This window comes from Mya arenaria, chromosome 2, assembly GCF_026914265.1.
Source record: "Mya arenaria isolate MELC-2E11 chromosome 2, ASM2691426v1".
NCBI lineage: Eukaryota > Metazoa > Mollusca > Bivalvia > Myida > Myidae > Mya > Mya arenaria.
Window position 1 is genome coordinate 1,788,500 of NC_069123.1, and position 14,110 is coordinate 1,802,609.

At 33.7% G+C, this 14,110-nt stretch overlaps 1 protein-coding gene and 1 long non-coding RNA gene across 2 annotated transcripts; both read right to left on the reverse strand.

Annotated features, from left to right (window-relative positions):
* Window positions 1-2,061: 2,061 nt before the first annotated feature.
* On the reverse strand, window positions 2,062-4,446 carry LOC128225077 (uncharacterized). The gene is made up of 3 exons (XR_008259599.1): window positions 4,215-4,446; window positions 3,635-3,691; window positions 2,062-3,352 (listed from the first exon to the last, which is right to left on the reverse strand). It is a non-coding gene; the product is annotated as an uncharacterized LOC128225077 (long non-coding RNA).
* Window positions 4,447-5,417: 971 nt separating this feature from the next.
* On the reverse strand, window positions 5,418-13,747 carry LOC128205108 (hemicentin-2-like). Its single transcript, XM_052906543.1, has 5 exons — window positions 13,294-13,747; window positions 12,167-12,487; window positions 11,508-11,798; window positions 6,035-6,130; window positions 5,418-5,716 (listed from the first exon to the last, which is right to left on the reverse strand). The coding sequence occupies exons 1-5, from the start codon at window positions 13,406-13,408 to the stop codon at window positions 5,418-5,420; spliced, it is 1,122 nt and encodes a 373-aa protein (XP_052762503.1). The 5' UTR covers window positions 13,409-13,747.
* Between the last annotated feature and the right edge of the window lie 363 nt (window positions 13,748-14,110).

A 14,110-nucleotide genomic window follows, 5' to 3' on the forward strand; every position in this document is an offset into this window, starting at 1 on the left:
TGACATGAAGGTTGGGCCTGGCCTAGACCCCTATTGATTTTAGGGATCATCGGGTCAAAGGTCAAGGTCACAGAGACCTTAAATGTTAAAATGTTGTCCTAGTGATAACTCGACAATGCCTGCACCATTGACCCTCAGACTTGAATTTGAGGTTGGGCCTGTCCTGTAGATGACCCTCATTTATTTCGGGGCCATCGGGTAAAAGGTCAAGGTCACGGTGACCTTGAACGCAAACTCGATAATCTCTGTATCTATGGTAATCAAACCTGAAATGAAGGTAGGGCCTGACCAGTGAATGACCCATATGGATAATAAGGGTCAAATGTCAATTTCAGAATGACATTAAATGCGAAAATGTGGTGGTATTGATAACTCGTCAATGCTTACACCAATGGCCCTGAAACTTGTCTTGGAGGTTAGGACCTGACCTGGAGTTGACCCCTATTGATTTAAGGGGTCATCGGGTCATGATCACAGTGTCCTTGGAGGCAAAAAGCTAGTCTGTGTGATAACTCGACAAATCCTGCACCCATGGCCCTAAAACGAGATATTTACGCTGGGGTGACCAGTAGATGTCAAAGGTCAAGGTCTCAACTCATATAGTTCATTTAAATAAACGTCATATTAACTTCTGCTAAGAGGTTACATAATTATCTGCAAATATCAGTCATCAGTCATCATCTGAACATGATTAAAACCTGTACCTACTATCCTCACACTTGGATGGTCATAATCTTAAGACTGCCTCAAAGGCATCCAATGTCAATAAGACATCAGCTGTCATTTCAGTCTATGCATATATCATTGAATTGTCCAAATTTTCCTGACATATGGCGCTCGGGTGGGGGGCATACTGTTTGACAAACTTCTCTTGTTTAAATTGATTTATTTCGATATTTCAGTTTATTTTTATCCTTACGAAACAATTTATATTGTATCATAAACTGATTGTGTCATACACTAAGGTTTTAAAATTTGTTCTTTAAAAATAATTTAATCTCAATTAAAAGTGAAAGGAATACTAATTATCTAACTCAATTTTATTCATGTGCTAGCAAAAATAAGATACTATGTATGCTATAAAAGTCTAAGGAAAATGGTTTAAACTTATTCTGGTTACTTTACGTTGTTTACAGAAGATACATGCAATAATGTTACAACACATTGGTTACTATCGCGAGTTTATGTTAATGGTGAAATGATGAAATGAACGGGATGTTTTGTTTATAAAAAGAGTATACCATGACCCCCTCCCCCAAAGAGAGAGAGAGAGAGAGAGAGAGAGAGAGAGAGAGAGAGAGAGAGAAGTTATAGAGCGAAAAATGATCTTCCTTAAAAACAAAGAGTCGTACTCAATCACATTTGTATATAAATATTTCTGTTGAATTGTAACTTATGAGTACGTTTGGCTTTTAGAACATTGTTTGCATCAAAATCTTTGAAATGGAAATTTTATACAATAAGTGCTACTTGATCATAGTACGCCGTTCATGCAGTAAGTTACGCTGCAAGTTTCTAACAACCATTTGTCATTATATTAATCTATTTGTTTGCCAATTTGAATTTAAATTCAGTATATTTAAACAACAAAGTAAACTCTAAATGATTATACTTCCTTATTTGCACAAATTGAACGATTATTTTGAATGAGAATAAAGCTATGTAAAGATGTTTTCTTTCAAAAAAGGTGTGCAGATTCGGTGTTTTATTTTTGAATTTCAAACGTCCGAAGAAAAAGTAGTAAGTGGGAACAATTGCAAAAATATTGCTTTAGAAACATTATCTCACACATAAAACATAATATTTAAACATGTTGTACAGTTGTACATCTAATGCCGCGATTTGCCTAAAATGTAAAAAATAAATAAATCTCTACACAAGCCTAAAATGATACATATACAATCAATGTCCAAGCTCATCATAATTAATAACTGCCTGAAAAAATAAAGCAATTATCTAACAGACAAAAGCAAGCACACATGGATTTACAACAATGAAAACCGCTCTCTTACAAACGGAAATATTCGTGATCAGAGAACATATGTTGTCTCCGTGTCAACAAGTATATCTTTCACCATGTTCATATATATAACACATATTAAAATATTATTTCACTGTTTGTTAATATTATTTTTGTATCACTGATAAATCACTATAACCCACCGGTAAACATAAAATAAGACAACAACTTTTGTTTAGGCTAACTTATGTTTTGTTAACTCATTTTATGCATGCATACATTATTAGTATAATGCACCGATAAATCAGTTATAACATACAGAAGAGAGTGTTAGAAAAAGCATTTTGCTTACTTCTAAATTCTGTAAATCTATAATTCTAAATTGCAGGTGTATGTGTTAATATTTTGGAATGTGTACTGCATGTTTTTATACACTTGCATATATACATGTTCTGTGTAATAACATTGGTCTTTTAAATACTGGTTAAACCAATGACAGACACCTATTGTTGCCAAAGATGGCCGGTCGGAATCCATATTTAAAAAGCATTTTTATTTCTTATATATTTTTACGTTTCTTGTTGTTTATAACAAAAATGTATTTAATTGCCATTCATTTAAAAAAATGTATATTAAACAACAATGTTAAAATTGAGTGCAACATATAACTACTAACGATTCAGTTCACAACTCAATTTCATTTTTAAACATGTTTAAATTCAATTCAGAATATATTTACACAATTGTCTATGTAATGGTTATTAAACACAGAACCTTAGTTATTGATTTTGACACGAGAATATAATTTAAATCAATAGGTTAATTGAAGAAATAACTGTGTTGAACCATGTTGACAAAACTTGCTTGCGGTGTAAGTGAAGGTCGTTGTAATTTATCCGAACGCTAGCTCCACCTTCATGCTACCGGTTATTTGTATATATTAAAAAAAACAACACCCAAACATCGTATAAATTACATCAAAACAACTTTCGCTTTCTCAAAGGCCTTTTTAAACGTTAATTGAAGGATATCATTATCTTCAGATTGAATTTCATCAAATCCCTTTTCCAATTCGTTGACACTACCCTTTGTTCTTCACCATTGTACCACTCTCTTCCATAGTGAAATAATTTGAACTTGTGTTATATTTTTAAACATTGGTGCATTGGTGCTAACTTCAAGCATACCTACCAGGCAAAAAAATCAAGAGCTATTATGAAAGGCTAGACTAAAATGCTTTATGATAATATTTCTCGGATAAATAAACATCTTGTCAAATAGTACTTCTTATTTAGATTATTATGTCACATAGTATGCTTTATCATCTCGTAGGATGTTGACGTTGCGATGGTGTGTACGTCCAGCTCAGCATATGGAGAAACGTTCTCTGCTCTAAAAATAAAAACAAATTTTGTTTTAATTTTTGTTAACGTATTGTAAAGATATTGCGCTCGAATAATGTCAGAACATGTGATTATATTTCAAATCCTCTTTCTACTCACTTAAGATAAGATTGATGATATTCATATTCGTGCTATTCTTATTTAGCCTGACATGACAAGTACGTTATGCTTCTGGTATATCTTCTTGTAGGAATGCTCGTGTTTTCAAATACTTGTACTACAACTGTGTATACAAGGGTTACAAAAGGAAAGAAAAAACACATGAAAATACCTTGTCGTCGCTGAATTTTCATACATTGTAGGGTCGCCAACATTACTCTCTTGATCTCTGAAAAGGCAAATAATCATAATCACAATGTGTCTTTTAAGGCACTTCATATTACATAAAGCAATGTGATTTTTGTTAAATAAATTCTGGAAAGATGTTCCTTTAAGAGCATTTACTACATTCAAAATTTGACGTTGCAGTATCGGTTTTATTAAAACTTAACGTTGACATCATTTAAACGTACGACGCTATCAACACCCCCTAAGACCGGCTTAAATGGTATTTATTTCCAAGATGTATTAATAATACAATGAAAACTATAAGGATAAGTTGAGGAGTCAAATATATTATGTGAACCTTGTTGAGAGGCATAAGGTAAGCGCCCAAAGGACATTGATTGAGAGACACCAACGTTCAAACATAACAAACAGCCCACAAACGCGTCACTATAGCTTTAAACTAAACCAGTTTATAAGAAGACATATTGAATAATCCCGAAAGACCAGAAATAATCCACTTGACTGTAAGTGTATAGTCCATACTAAGTCTATATATATATATATATATATATATATATATATACCTTTTTACTTGAGCTGTTGGCATTTCCAGAATTTGTTCCGGGGCTTCAATGAAAAATAAACAATGATATGTAAGTGCCAAATAATTAAAAATCATTCAAAAACTACAACAATAAAAGCAAAGTAACAGGTAAGAAGTGAATAATGTCAACAATAGCTCTTTTTGAAATCGGTTTTGTGCGCTGTAAATATAACAATACAGAACTAATGTGTGAATTTGTTCACATTATACAGTTCATTTGAGACTACAATTTTTTTTTGATACCACCCTCTTTCTGCAAATACTATCTCTGCATACCTCTGCAGGGTAAAAATAAAAAAAGCACGCAACACCATCTCCGAGCGCTATATAAAACACCACCCATATTTCACCAATATGCCTATATGACCTACTTTTACAAAGGCGACATTTAAACACAAGGCAAGCAATACCACTATCGAACACGACATGTAGCACCACCAATATATCCACCAAAAAAACGGAGCACATAACAAAGCATATCAAAACATACTTCTAGAACGACAAAATATAACCACAAGGCATAAAACATAAACCTCTAGTGCCACATCAAGCATCGCTGCTAAAGTCACCAAGAAACCAAGCAGCATAAAAAAGCATATTCATCTTACCTCTGCCACGCCGACATTTTACCACAAGGCACGTAGAACCACATCCGAGTGCCACGCCAAGCACCAAAGCTCCAAAAATTCCACCAAACAGTGCAGCAGACTCAGATAACGAAACAGTGCATTTCTCTGATAAATCTAAATAGTTTGATTTGAATGTTTGAATTGATTTTTATTATTACGAAATACTTACCTGTAAAGTTTTAATACTTCGCGCACAATCGCAATAATTCAAAAATTACTTAAGATATATATTTTTATTCTTTAAAAGTTACTCAATTTAAAATGATAGGTTAAAAAACAACAAAAATTCTTTATGTCAACTTAAATTATAATTTAGCGAAAAAGGGAAACTATGCATGTTTCTAAATCTATCCGAAACGGTTTTCAAACATTTCATGATTTAAGTTGTTTACAAAATTCATTAATATCCCATGCACGCTTTAATAGATGGGTAGGCAAGTTTATAACGCAAGGTTATACAGAAGGATTTTAATACTAATCACTTTCTATTTTTTAGAAAAAAATAAAAATAAATAAACAGTCAAATTTCTTTAGATCTTTCAAGAACAGCAATTTTAATTAAGTGTTTGAAACTGCATCTCATCAGAAATCATGCTTCGTCCTAACACATTGAACACCATGAAGCGCAGCACATACGATGTGGATGCATTTAGATTGTTCAAAGCAGCTCTCATATCAGTGTCATTTATGATGATCTCTGACACTTCATGTTCCTTCCATTCGTTGGTATTTTCTCGAAGTTCTATAGCAACAGAAAGCTCTAAACCTCCTGTGTAAAGCTGATTCCATTTCAAGGTAGCTGCATCAGTTTTAACGTCTTTTACCTGAACGTTATAAGGTGTATCTGGAATGCCTTTTCATAAATAAAAACGAGAAACAAAATCAGAAATTGGTACAAAACCAAAATAAGTTATTACAATTTACAAACATACATGAATATTTCTCCTTTCTAATTGATCATTCGATTTAGGCGAACACCATACGTTGAAAATATTTTCATGACTAATCCTACAAGTTAATATCTGTACAGTAGTTGTATATATCTTGATGTGAACAACACAAAAGAAAAAAGAGAAAAGAAAATAGGGTTGTGATAACGTGATAAGAATAGCTGAAAAAGAAGTTCAACTTCAATACGTATATTAAAAAAACTGTTCATGTTTTTCCTTACCGATTATAGCCAGCAGCAAAGAATTGGTTGATGTTACTTTATTAATCACATTTTGTGCCACGCAATATATACTCATTCCACTTTCAGAAGGCCTGGCTGTGAATAAAAAATAACTGACTGTTGTACCATTTTCAAAATGATTTTTGACGCTCACGTTATCATTTGCAATAAGTTTGTCATCGGTCTTGTTGCCATTGGTTGCATTGTCTAAAAACCATTCAAACGTTGCTTTTGGTATACCATCTAAACATTCGCACTTAATAATAAGCTCTTCGTTGTCTTGTAAGACGACGACGTCTTTGGTTGGTGAAGAAATAAAAACGTCATTGATCGGAGCTAAAACACAGAATACATATTATTCGGTCCGTTGTTAATTTTACAAATGTATAGAGACATGGATAACGTTTATCTCGTATACAAATACAAGGATATAATATGTTCTTGCTGAGGCATTTATTGCAATTTTAAAGCCTGACCCAAATTTCACGAAAATACTAAGGTCAAACCTCAACTAATTACAACATACGAGCATACAAAGAATAAAAGTCATCTAGGTTTTCAATATTTTTAAAAGAGCATTTTCTATTAGAATATGTTCTAAAAGAAAAGTTTTCAAAACGTGAACTATTTTTTTTATTCGAAAACAAAGTGTTGTGCTAAATCACATAATTTATTAATTACCATACTCTATGAGATGGTGCAATTTAAAAAAGTGAAACAAAGACGATTTGGAATCCTGTGTTCATGTTAAGATGTCAAATGAGTTAAGTTTGATAGGGCAACAGTGTGGTAAGCATCACTAGGAAGCAATGTCGAATGGGTTAGTTTGATCATGAGAACCGTTAATGGCATTAGCGCCGAAAAGTCGTGCTAGATGCATAGAAAAATGGTAACATTCTCGTCAAAATGGTGGGGGGTTGGGCTCTCTTTATTGTTCCTTTGAATTTTGTAACGCCGTTTAAACAGAGTTATACCAATTTTTGTACACGTTGGATATTCCGTAAGAACATGTAGTATATATCCCCAAAATAAGCATTTTAAATTATGTATGTTATTGCTAGTGTATAAGATTAACAGATCTCCTTAGATTCATGTATCAAAGCACTGAGTTTGCTGAATGCGGCAATGCCTTAAAATTACTGACGGTCGATGTTTGTTGAATAAATGAAAATAAAATATTGTGTTGAAACAAAAATCCTCAAAAGGTTCACACTGACAATGAAGTCATAAGTTTCGATGAATTAAGGTAATTGGTGAGGAATTCTTGGTTGCAAAAGAAGTCTTTGGATACTTAGGAGGGTAGGGGTTGCTTAGGAAGTATTTGGTTACTTTCAATGAAGAAAATTACTAAGGTTGTCATTTTTAACTAATAAAGTCAGATGTTGCTCAGAAAGTCATGGTAGCTCATATAGTCATTTGTTGTTATAGATGTAGATTGCCGCTAGAATAGTTAGTGGCTGCTAAGAAAGGGATTGGTTGATATGGAAGTGATAAGTTGCTTAAGGGTAAGTGGTCGCTCAGTAAGTCAGTGGTTGCCATGGAGGTCATTTGTTGCTAAAAAGTAAGTCATTGTAGCTATCGATGTACGTAGCTGCTGAGAAAACAAATGTTGATAACAATGGCATTAGTTGCTTATGATGTCATAAGTTGCTTAAGAAGTTAAAAATAACTTAATCAGTCAATGGTTGTCAATGAAGTCAATGGTAACTAAGAGGTAAGTTGTCACTTAGGAAAACGTTGGTTGCTTTGAAGGTTGCTAAGAAAGAAACTGGTTGCGGAGGAAGTCATTGATTGCTAAAACAATCATTGGTTGCCTAGTAATAAAGTGGTTGATAATGAATTTATTGGTTGCTTCGAAATATATTTGTTGCTAAGGAGGTTGCTGGTGCTAATGAAGTATGTTGTTACTTAAGAAGGCATCGTTTGCTTACGAAAAAATAAGATGCCTAGTCAGAAAGTGGTTGATAAGAAAGTAATTGGTTACTAAGGAAGTCACTGGTTTCTTAGGAAGTCACTGGTTGCTTTTTATGTAGGTAGTTACTAACTCCTACAGGAGGTGACATATCAAATATCAAGGGTCTTGGGTTTGGCCTTTCTGAGAAGATTTTCACTATACAGGTATAATACTATAGAAAACCAGTTTGAACCAAGAGACATTATTTGAACAATGTTGGTAAATAACCACTACATGATGCTACATAATAAATATCAAGACGCCTTACGGTTTCAGAGAAGATGAAATTCAAAGATTTTACAATGTAAATATCAAAAAAGGACTCCCAGGGATAGTATTTGAACGATCTTGGTTAACAGCCACTATTTGAGGCTACATGTACATGACAATTTTCAAAAATCTTGTTGGCCTTGAGGTTCCAGAGAATAATATTTTCATTGCTTTAAATACTTCAGAATAAAGACAACTTGGTACCCGGGAGTGGGACAAGAATTAACCCCAATATCAAGGGTCTGGTATTTGCGGTTTAATAGAGGAATATTTTCATAGATACTATTATATAATATATAGAAAAGCTGACACTATGGGGCAGGGCCACGTTTAACCACAGAGCCATTCTTTGAACAATCTTAGTAAAGGACCATTACATAAGAATGCAAACAAAATACGAGCAGCTGCGGTAAGGAAAAATGTAAAGAATTATTTTCTCCGAATTATTTTGTATTCAGCGGATAGATCAATAAATACACAGACTTGGTCTTTCTTGTATTGTCTTCTGTAACCGCTCCCAATAGCTCACTACCTCTACGAGTTCGTAAGGTCCCATGTTCATGATCCCCAACGCGTCATACCAAAAGAAGACATTAACAAATGGTACCAGTAGCTTACTTGCCTGGCACTCGAAATTTAATGGTACCGTGACATTTGGAGTGCTCAGTCTTTGTTTAAAACCCAGGAAAAGTGCATCACGTGCGTCGGTACATTACATTGGGCAGCTTCTATACACCCGGCTCGAGTCTTTAAAAAAGGAGCAGAATCTCGCCGCAGTAATTCCTTGTTTCTTACGAGAGTAAGTTGTTAATGGTCTGTTGTGCTTATACTGAATGTATTCCTTGTAAAGTTAGCATTTCATTCAAACTTGCATTGATCGCGTTGTTTTACTACAGTATACACTAACTTTGTAAACATTCACAAAATGTGAGTTGAAATGAAGAAATAAACTCTTCATGCTTTACCATAAGTGTAACTACATTGTATATTGGGCAAGTGTGCGCACCAAACCTTCAATATGAAAACGCAAGCAAGTCAATCACAAACCAAAAAGGCTGTGCAGTTTGACATCGCCAGCTTTGGCATTCACGCACTGACTTGTTATAAATAATGTGATTGGCTGATTTTGAGGCAATGTGTATTTCTAAGAAAGTACCGGTAAAGGCTTCCTAGTTAATGCATATCAAGTCCCGAAAAATAAGATAGCTTTGAACATTTGGAAATGTTATTTAAAATCTGCGAGCGCTTATTGCAAACTTTAAGATAATAATCTAGGATTTTAAAAAGCTTGTGCGATGTAAAGTGGTAAATTGGTAATGTACTGACAAGGGAGGTAAGTGTAAGTGAGGCTTGTCACCAGTGTCTCTTTGTGGTACCCATTCCGACACCTTTAAGCTGTGTTTAATGTTTGATGAACATAACAACTTTCTTTTTTTACTACATGCAAACTGTCAATAAGACGGACCGAAAGCCTTACAGTTTAAATAAGATTGAGTACAAATTTAAAAATAAGGACCGTCCCACCGACGGTTAATCGGAAGGTCTATGCACAATGTATGACAAAAGTATGTACTTACCCTTAAATGTTTAGTGAGACTTAACAAGGCACCAATACTTTACACTGGCATCATTTTCATGATCTAGGTACTACGCACATCTTCTTGCATTTTGCTTCGTTGAGAAAGAAACCTTATCAGGCGTATGAATTATTGTGTGCATATTTTAAATAAATTTCTATTTTCGTTCCGTTTATAATGACTTTAATTTGACCTGTTGTTGATCCCGTGTTTGAAAGGGATGCCACGAATTAATAGTGCATGTAATATTTCGTGTCATTTGTTCCATGTCACAGTAAGTGGAGAATAAATCCGCATGATGATGGAAATCATTGCTTGGGCGGCTTCTAAATAGCTTTACCTTGTATAGAAATTCCCGTTTAAGCGAAACCCGAAAGTAGGATTGTAACATTGTCATTGCAAATCACGATTTGAGGACCGGATTGACCGTTGTTATATTGCTTGCATCTTTTCATTGATTACTTTTATTTGTACAAATAATTAATATAAAGGTCATGCATTCTTCATTTTTAAGTTGTTGTTTTCGTTTAATCTTTTAACGACACGGCAGCTGTCAGTTTCAGTTAAAGCTTTTAAGACCGGTCAACGGTGTAAAATAGTATAATAGTGACCTGTATTCGTCAGCAACATTATCTAAACATTTTGGTGACTTAAACATTGGTCATTTACTTATTCGATATGTAATCGTTTTTAATGCCTCATGGAAGAACATACACAAGTTTTTCCTGGCTAGGAGAACATTTTTCTTTTCATGTTTACATTGTTATCAGTCCTTGTACTACTTTGAGTATTACAAGTGCCCTTGTCCAAAAATGATATGAGTATTGTCGTGTACAATGTATGAAGAAAATTCGTACGTACCCTAAAATCTTAAGTAATACGTTTAACAAGGCACCAAATCTTTACACTGCCATCAATTTCATGATCTAGGTACTATTCAAATTTTCTTACAATAGGCTTTATTGAGAAAAAAACTTATAAATAATAATGTGCAAATTTTAAATAGTTTTCTAATTTCATTCCGTTTACAATGACTAGTAAGTGGAGAATAAATCCGGATGATGATGGAAATTAATCCATGGGCGGCTTCTAAATAACTTTTACTTTACCATGTATAGAAATTTCCGTTAAAGCGAAATCCGAATGTAGGATTGTAACATTGTCGTTGCAAATCTCGATTTTAGGACCTGATTGACCGTTGTTGTATTGCACCATTTAATCGATTACTTTTATTTGTACAGATAATTAATATAAAGTCATGCATTCTTCTAGGCTTGTTGTCATTTTTAACTTGTTGTTTTCGTTTAATCTACCAATAACAAAGCTGCTGTCAGTTTCAGTTAAAGCTTTTAAGACCGGTCAACAGTGTAAGAAAATAGTAAAATAGTGACCTGTATGCGTAAGGAACTCTATCTGGACATTTTGGTGACTTCAATATTGGTCATTTACTTATTCGATATGTATACGTTTCTAATGCCTCATGGTAGAACATACACAAGTTTTGCCTGGCTAGGAGAACATTTTTCTTTTCATGTTTACATTGTTATCAGTCCTTGTACTACTTTGAGTATTACAAGTGCCCTTGTCCAAAAATGACATGAGTATTGTCGTGATATTAAAGCCAGGTCTAAACAGTGTTTCAGGTAATACTGTTCATAAGTAGAATTCTTACCGTAAACATTAACAGCAAAGGTAAAGCTTGTAGAGCCAGTTACTTCTTGTCCATCCGTTGGTTTTAAAGTATTTCGGGAAGAGCATGTAAAGTTCCTACTGCCATCGATTGCAATCTTTCTTAAACTAAGGGTAGGACCGGAGTAAGTTCCTCCAGGGTACGTCCACATGAGAAAAGGTGGTGGATTACCATCAGCGGAACATGAAATGGTGAGATCCTGACCTTTCCGTATAGAGATATTTTCGTTCACCACTGAACTGTTGAATTGACATTTGGGAATACTTGGTCCATCTGGAATATATGGCAATTGAAAAAGAAAGAGAAAAATAAAGCAATAATAAATAGGAAAACATTACACTTGGTGTTGTTTTATTGGTTAAATTTGAAAGACAATAGAGACAACACGGACAAGCCCGGTAACCAATGTCCTGTGTTAAAGACACAAGGGTCAGGACCAAGGCTTAAGAAAACACAATCACATTGGACCATCTGGAATGTATGAAGATTGAACGAGGACAACATGAAACAGAGAAAAACAGAAGAAAATAACTGTCGGGTTTTCTTAATTGGAAAACGTTGCAAGTCGGAGGGAACCCAATACCTTAGCTTTGCATCATGATTAACTTACCCCTTCCTCGAAACACGTATGTTATACTTACACAAAACATCCAAAATTGGCTTTGAAGAATATATGTCAGAACCTCCGTTGTTAGCAAGACAAAACAATCTCATTCCGTGGTCATCTTTTGTTGGTTGAAGTTGAAGAACGCTTCTTGTAACTTCGTTTAGTTGACTTGATGTTGATAGCTGTGTAAGTTCAATGTCGTCAGCAATGTCATCGATAGTTTTGTTGTCTTTGAACCATCTCACTGTAGCGTATGGGCTACCAATGGATATCTCGCATTCAAACTGATAAATGGTGTTTTCAATGACCGACACCGGATCGTTCTTCGGGTTAAGATTCACATACGTTATAAAAGCTGAAGAAATTTGGTATAATCATAAATATGTGATTAAAATATTTAATAGAGTTCATGATTACAATCATTGCATTAAGAAAGACGTTTGATTGTTAAACAATATTACCTCTTATATATATTGTATAGTTATATATGATTCAAATTGTTCTTACTATACTGGTTATTTTCTGGAAGAAAAATGCAAACCTGCAAACGTAAGATTAACCATTTTATAATCTCTAGTTTCGTACGATCTACAGTTGTAGGTTCCAGCCAATGTTTTTGAGAAGTTTGTTATGGTCAGATAGTGTTCGTTGAAATCATCTTTAGAAGTGTTCTGTGATGTTATATATTTTGTAGCACTTATAACTTGGCAATCAAAAATATTACATGATCCAATTTGGATATTGTCCTTGAGGAAATTTACACCAAATGCGTTTTTATGAGATAAACACTTAAGAAGGACTGCGCTGCCGTCTTCTACAAGTGTTGTGTTTGCTTCAAATGATATAATATCTAAAAAGGTAAAGCACCAACAATGGATTATACAGTACGGTTCATAAAATATTGGCTGGAGTGAGTTTATCTCTCCCGGTTTATACATAAAATAACGACAAAATACGGAGCACCATTTTTATTTTAGAAACAAATCAATAATCAAATACAGTAACATTTATTATGTAGTCATCTTTATATAAAACTGCACTTCATTATTTCGATTATTATTGTCATCTATTTTCCGTATGTTAATTGTTTTCCGGTTCATTGTTCACATACAAAATGGAGTTTAAACATTACAGTTTTGCCTTTGTAATGAAAGTTACTACCTGATGAGATAACTGCGTTTATGCAGTAAAATACGCTCCAAGCATATATTAATAATTCCATGTTAAAACTAATTTTCACTAAAATGAATCTATATGTTTGCAAATTAGAATTCATATCTAGTATACTTAAACAGAAAAGTAAACTTTAAATCGAATAAACGTCCTTATTTACAAAAACTAAATAGGATCTTCAAGGATGTTGGGTAAAGATGTTTTCTTTCAAAAGAGGTTTAAAATGACATGCTTTATTAACATCCCAGGAGAAGGTAGAAAGATTGACAAATGCCAAAAGTATATTATACATACATAACCTCGATTTGCCTAATGTGTAAAATACACAAAATCTCTACATAGTCACAAGATACATATACAATTATTATTTGTATTTACTTTCATTTTAAGAGGCATTTAAAATTAAATGGTTTAGAATGTTCGTATTTTCGAATACTTGTACTATGACTGTGTATACTAGGCGTAAAGAAGGGAAGAAAAAAAAAAGATGAAAAACCTTGTCGTCGCTGAATTTCCATACATTGTAAGGTCGCCAACATTACTATTTTGATCTCAAAAATACAATATTTGAAATACGAAATACGTTTAAAGGTACTTCAAATTACGGTATTCAAGATAAATTATGTTCAATAAATTCGGGAGAGGAGATCCTATGAAAGATGACCTAAATTTAAAGTTTGAAATAGCAGTTAAGTTTTTATTATAACTGTACAGTGACAGCAATGGAATGTATAACACTGTCAACGCCCCGTTTGTCAAAGTCTCTAAAATACAATGAAAACTACAAGCACAAAATAACAATGAA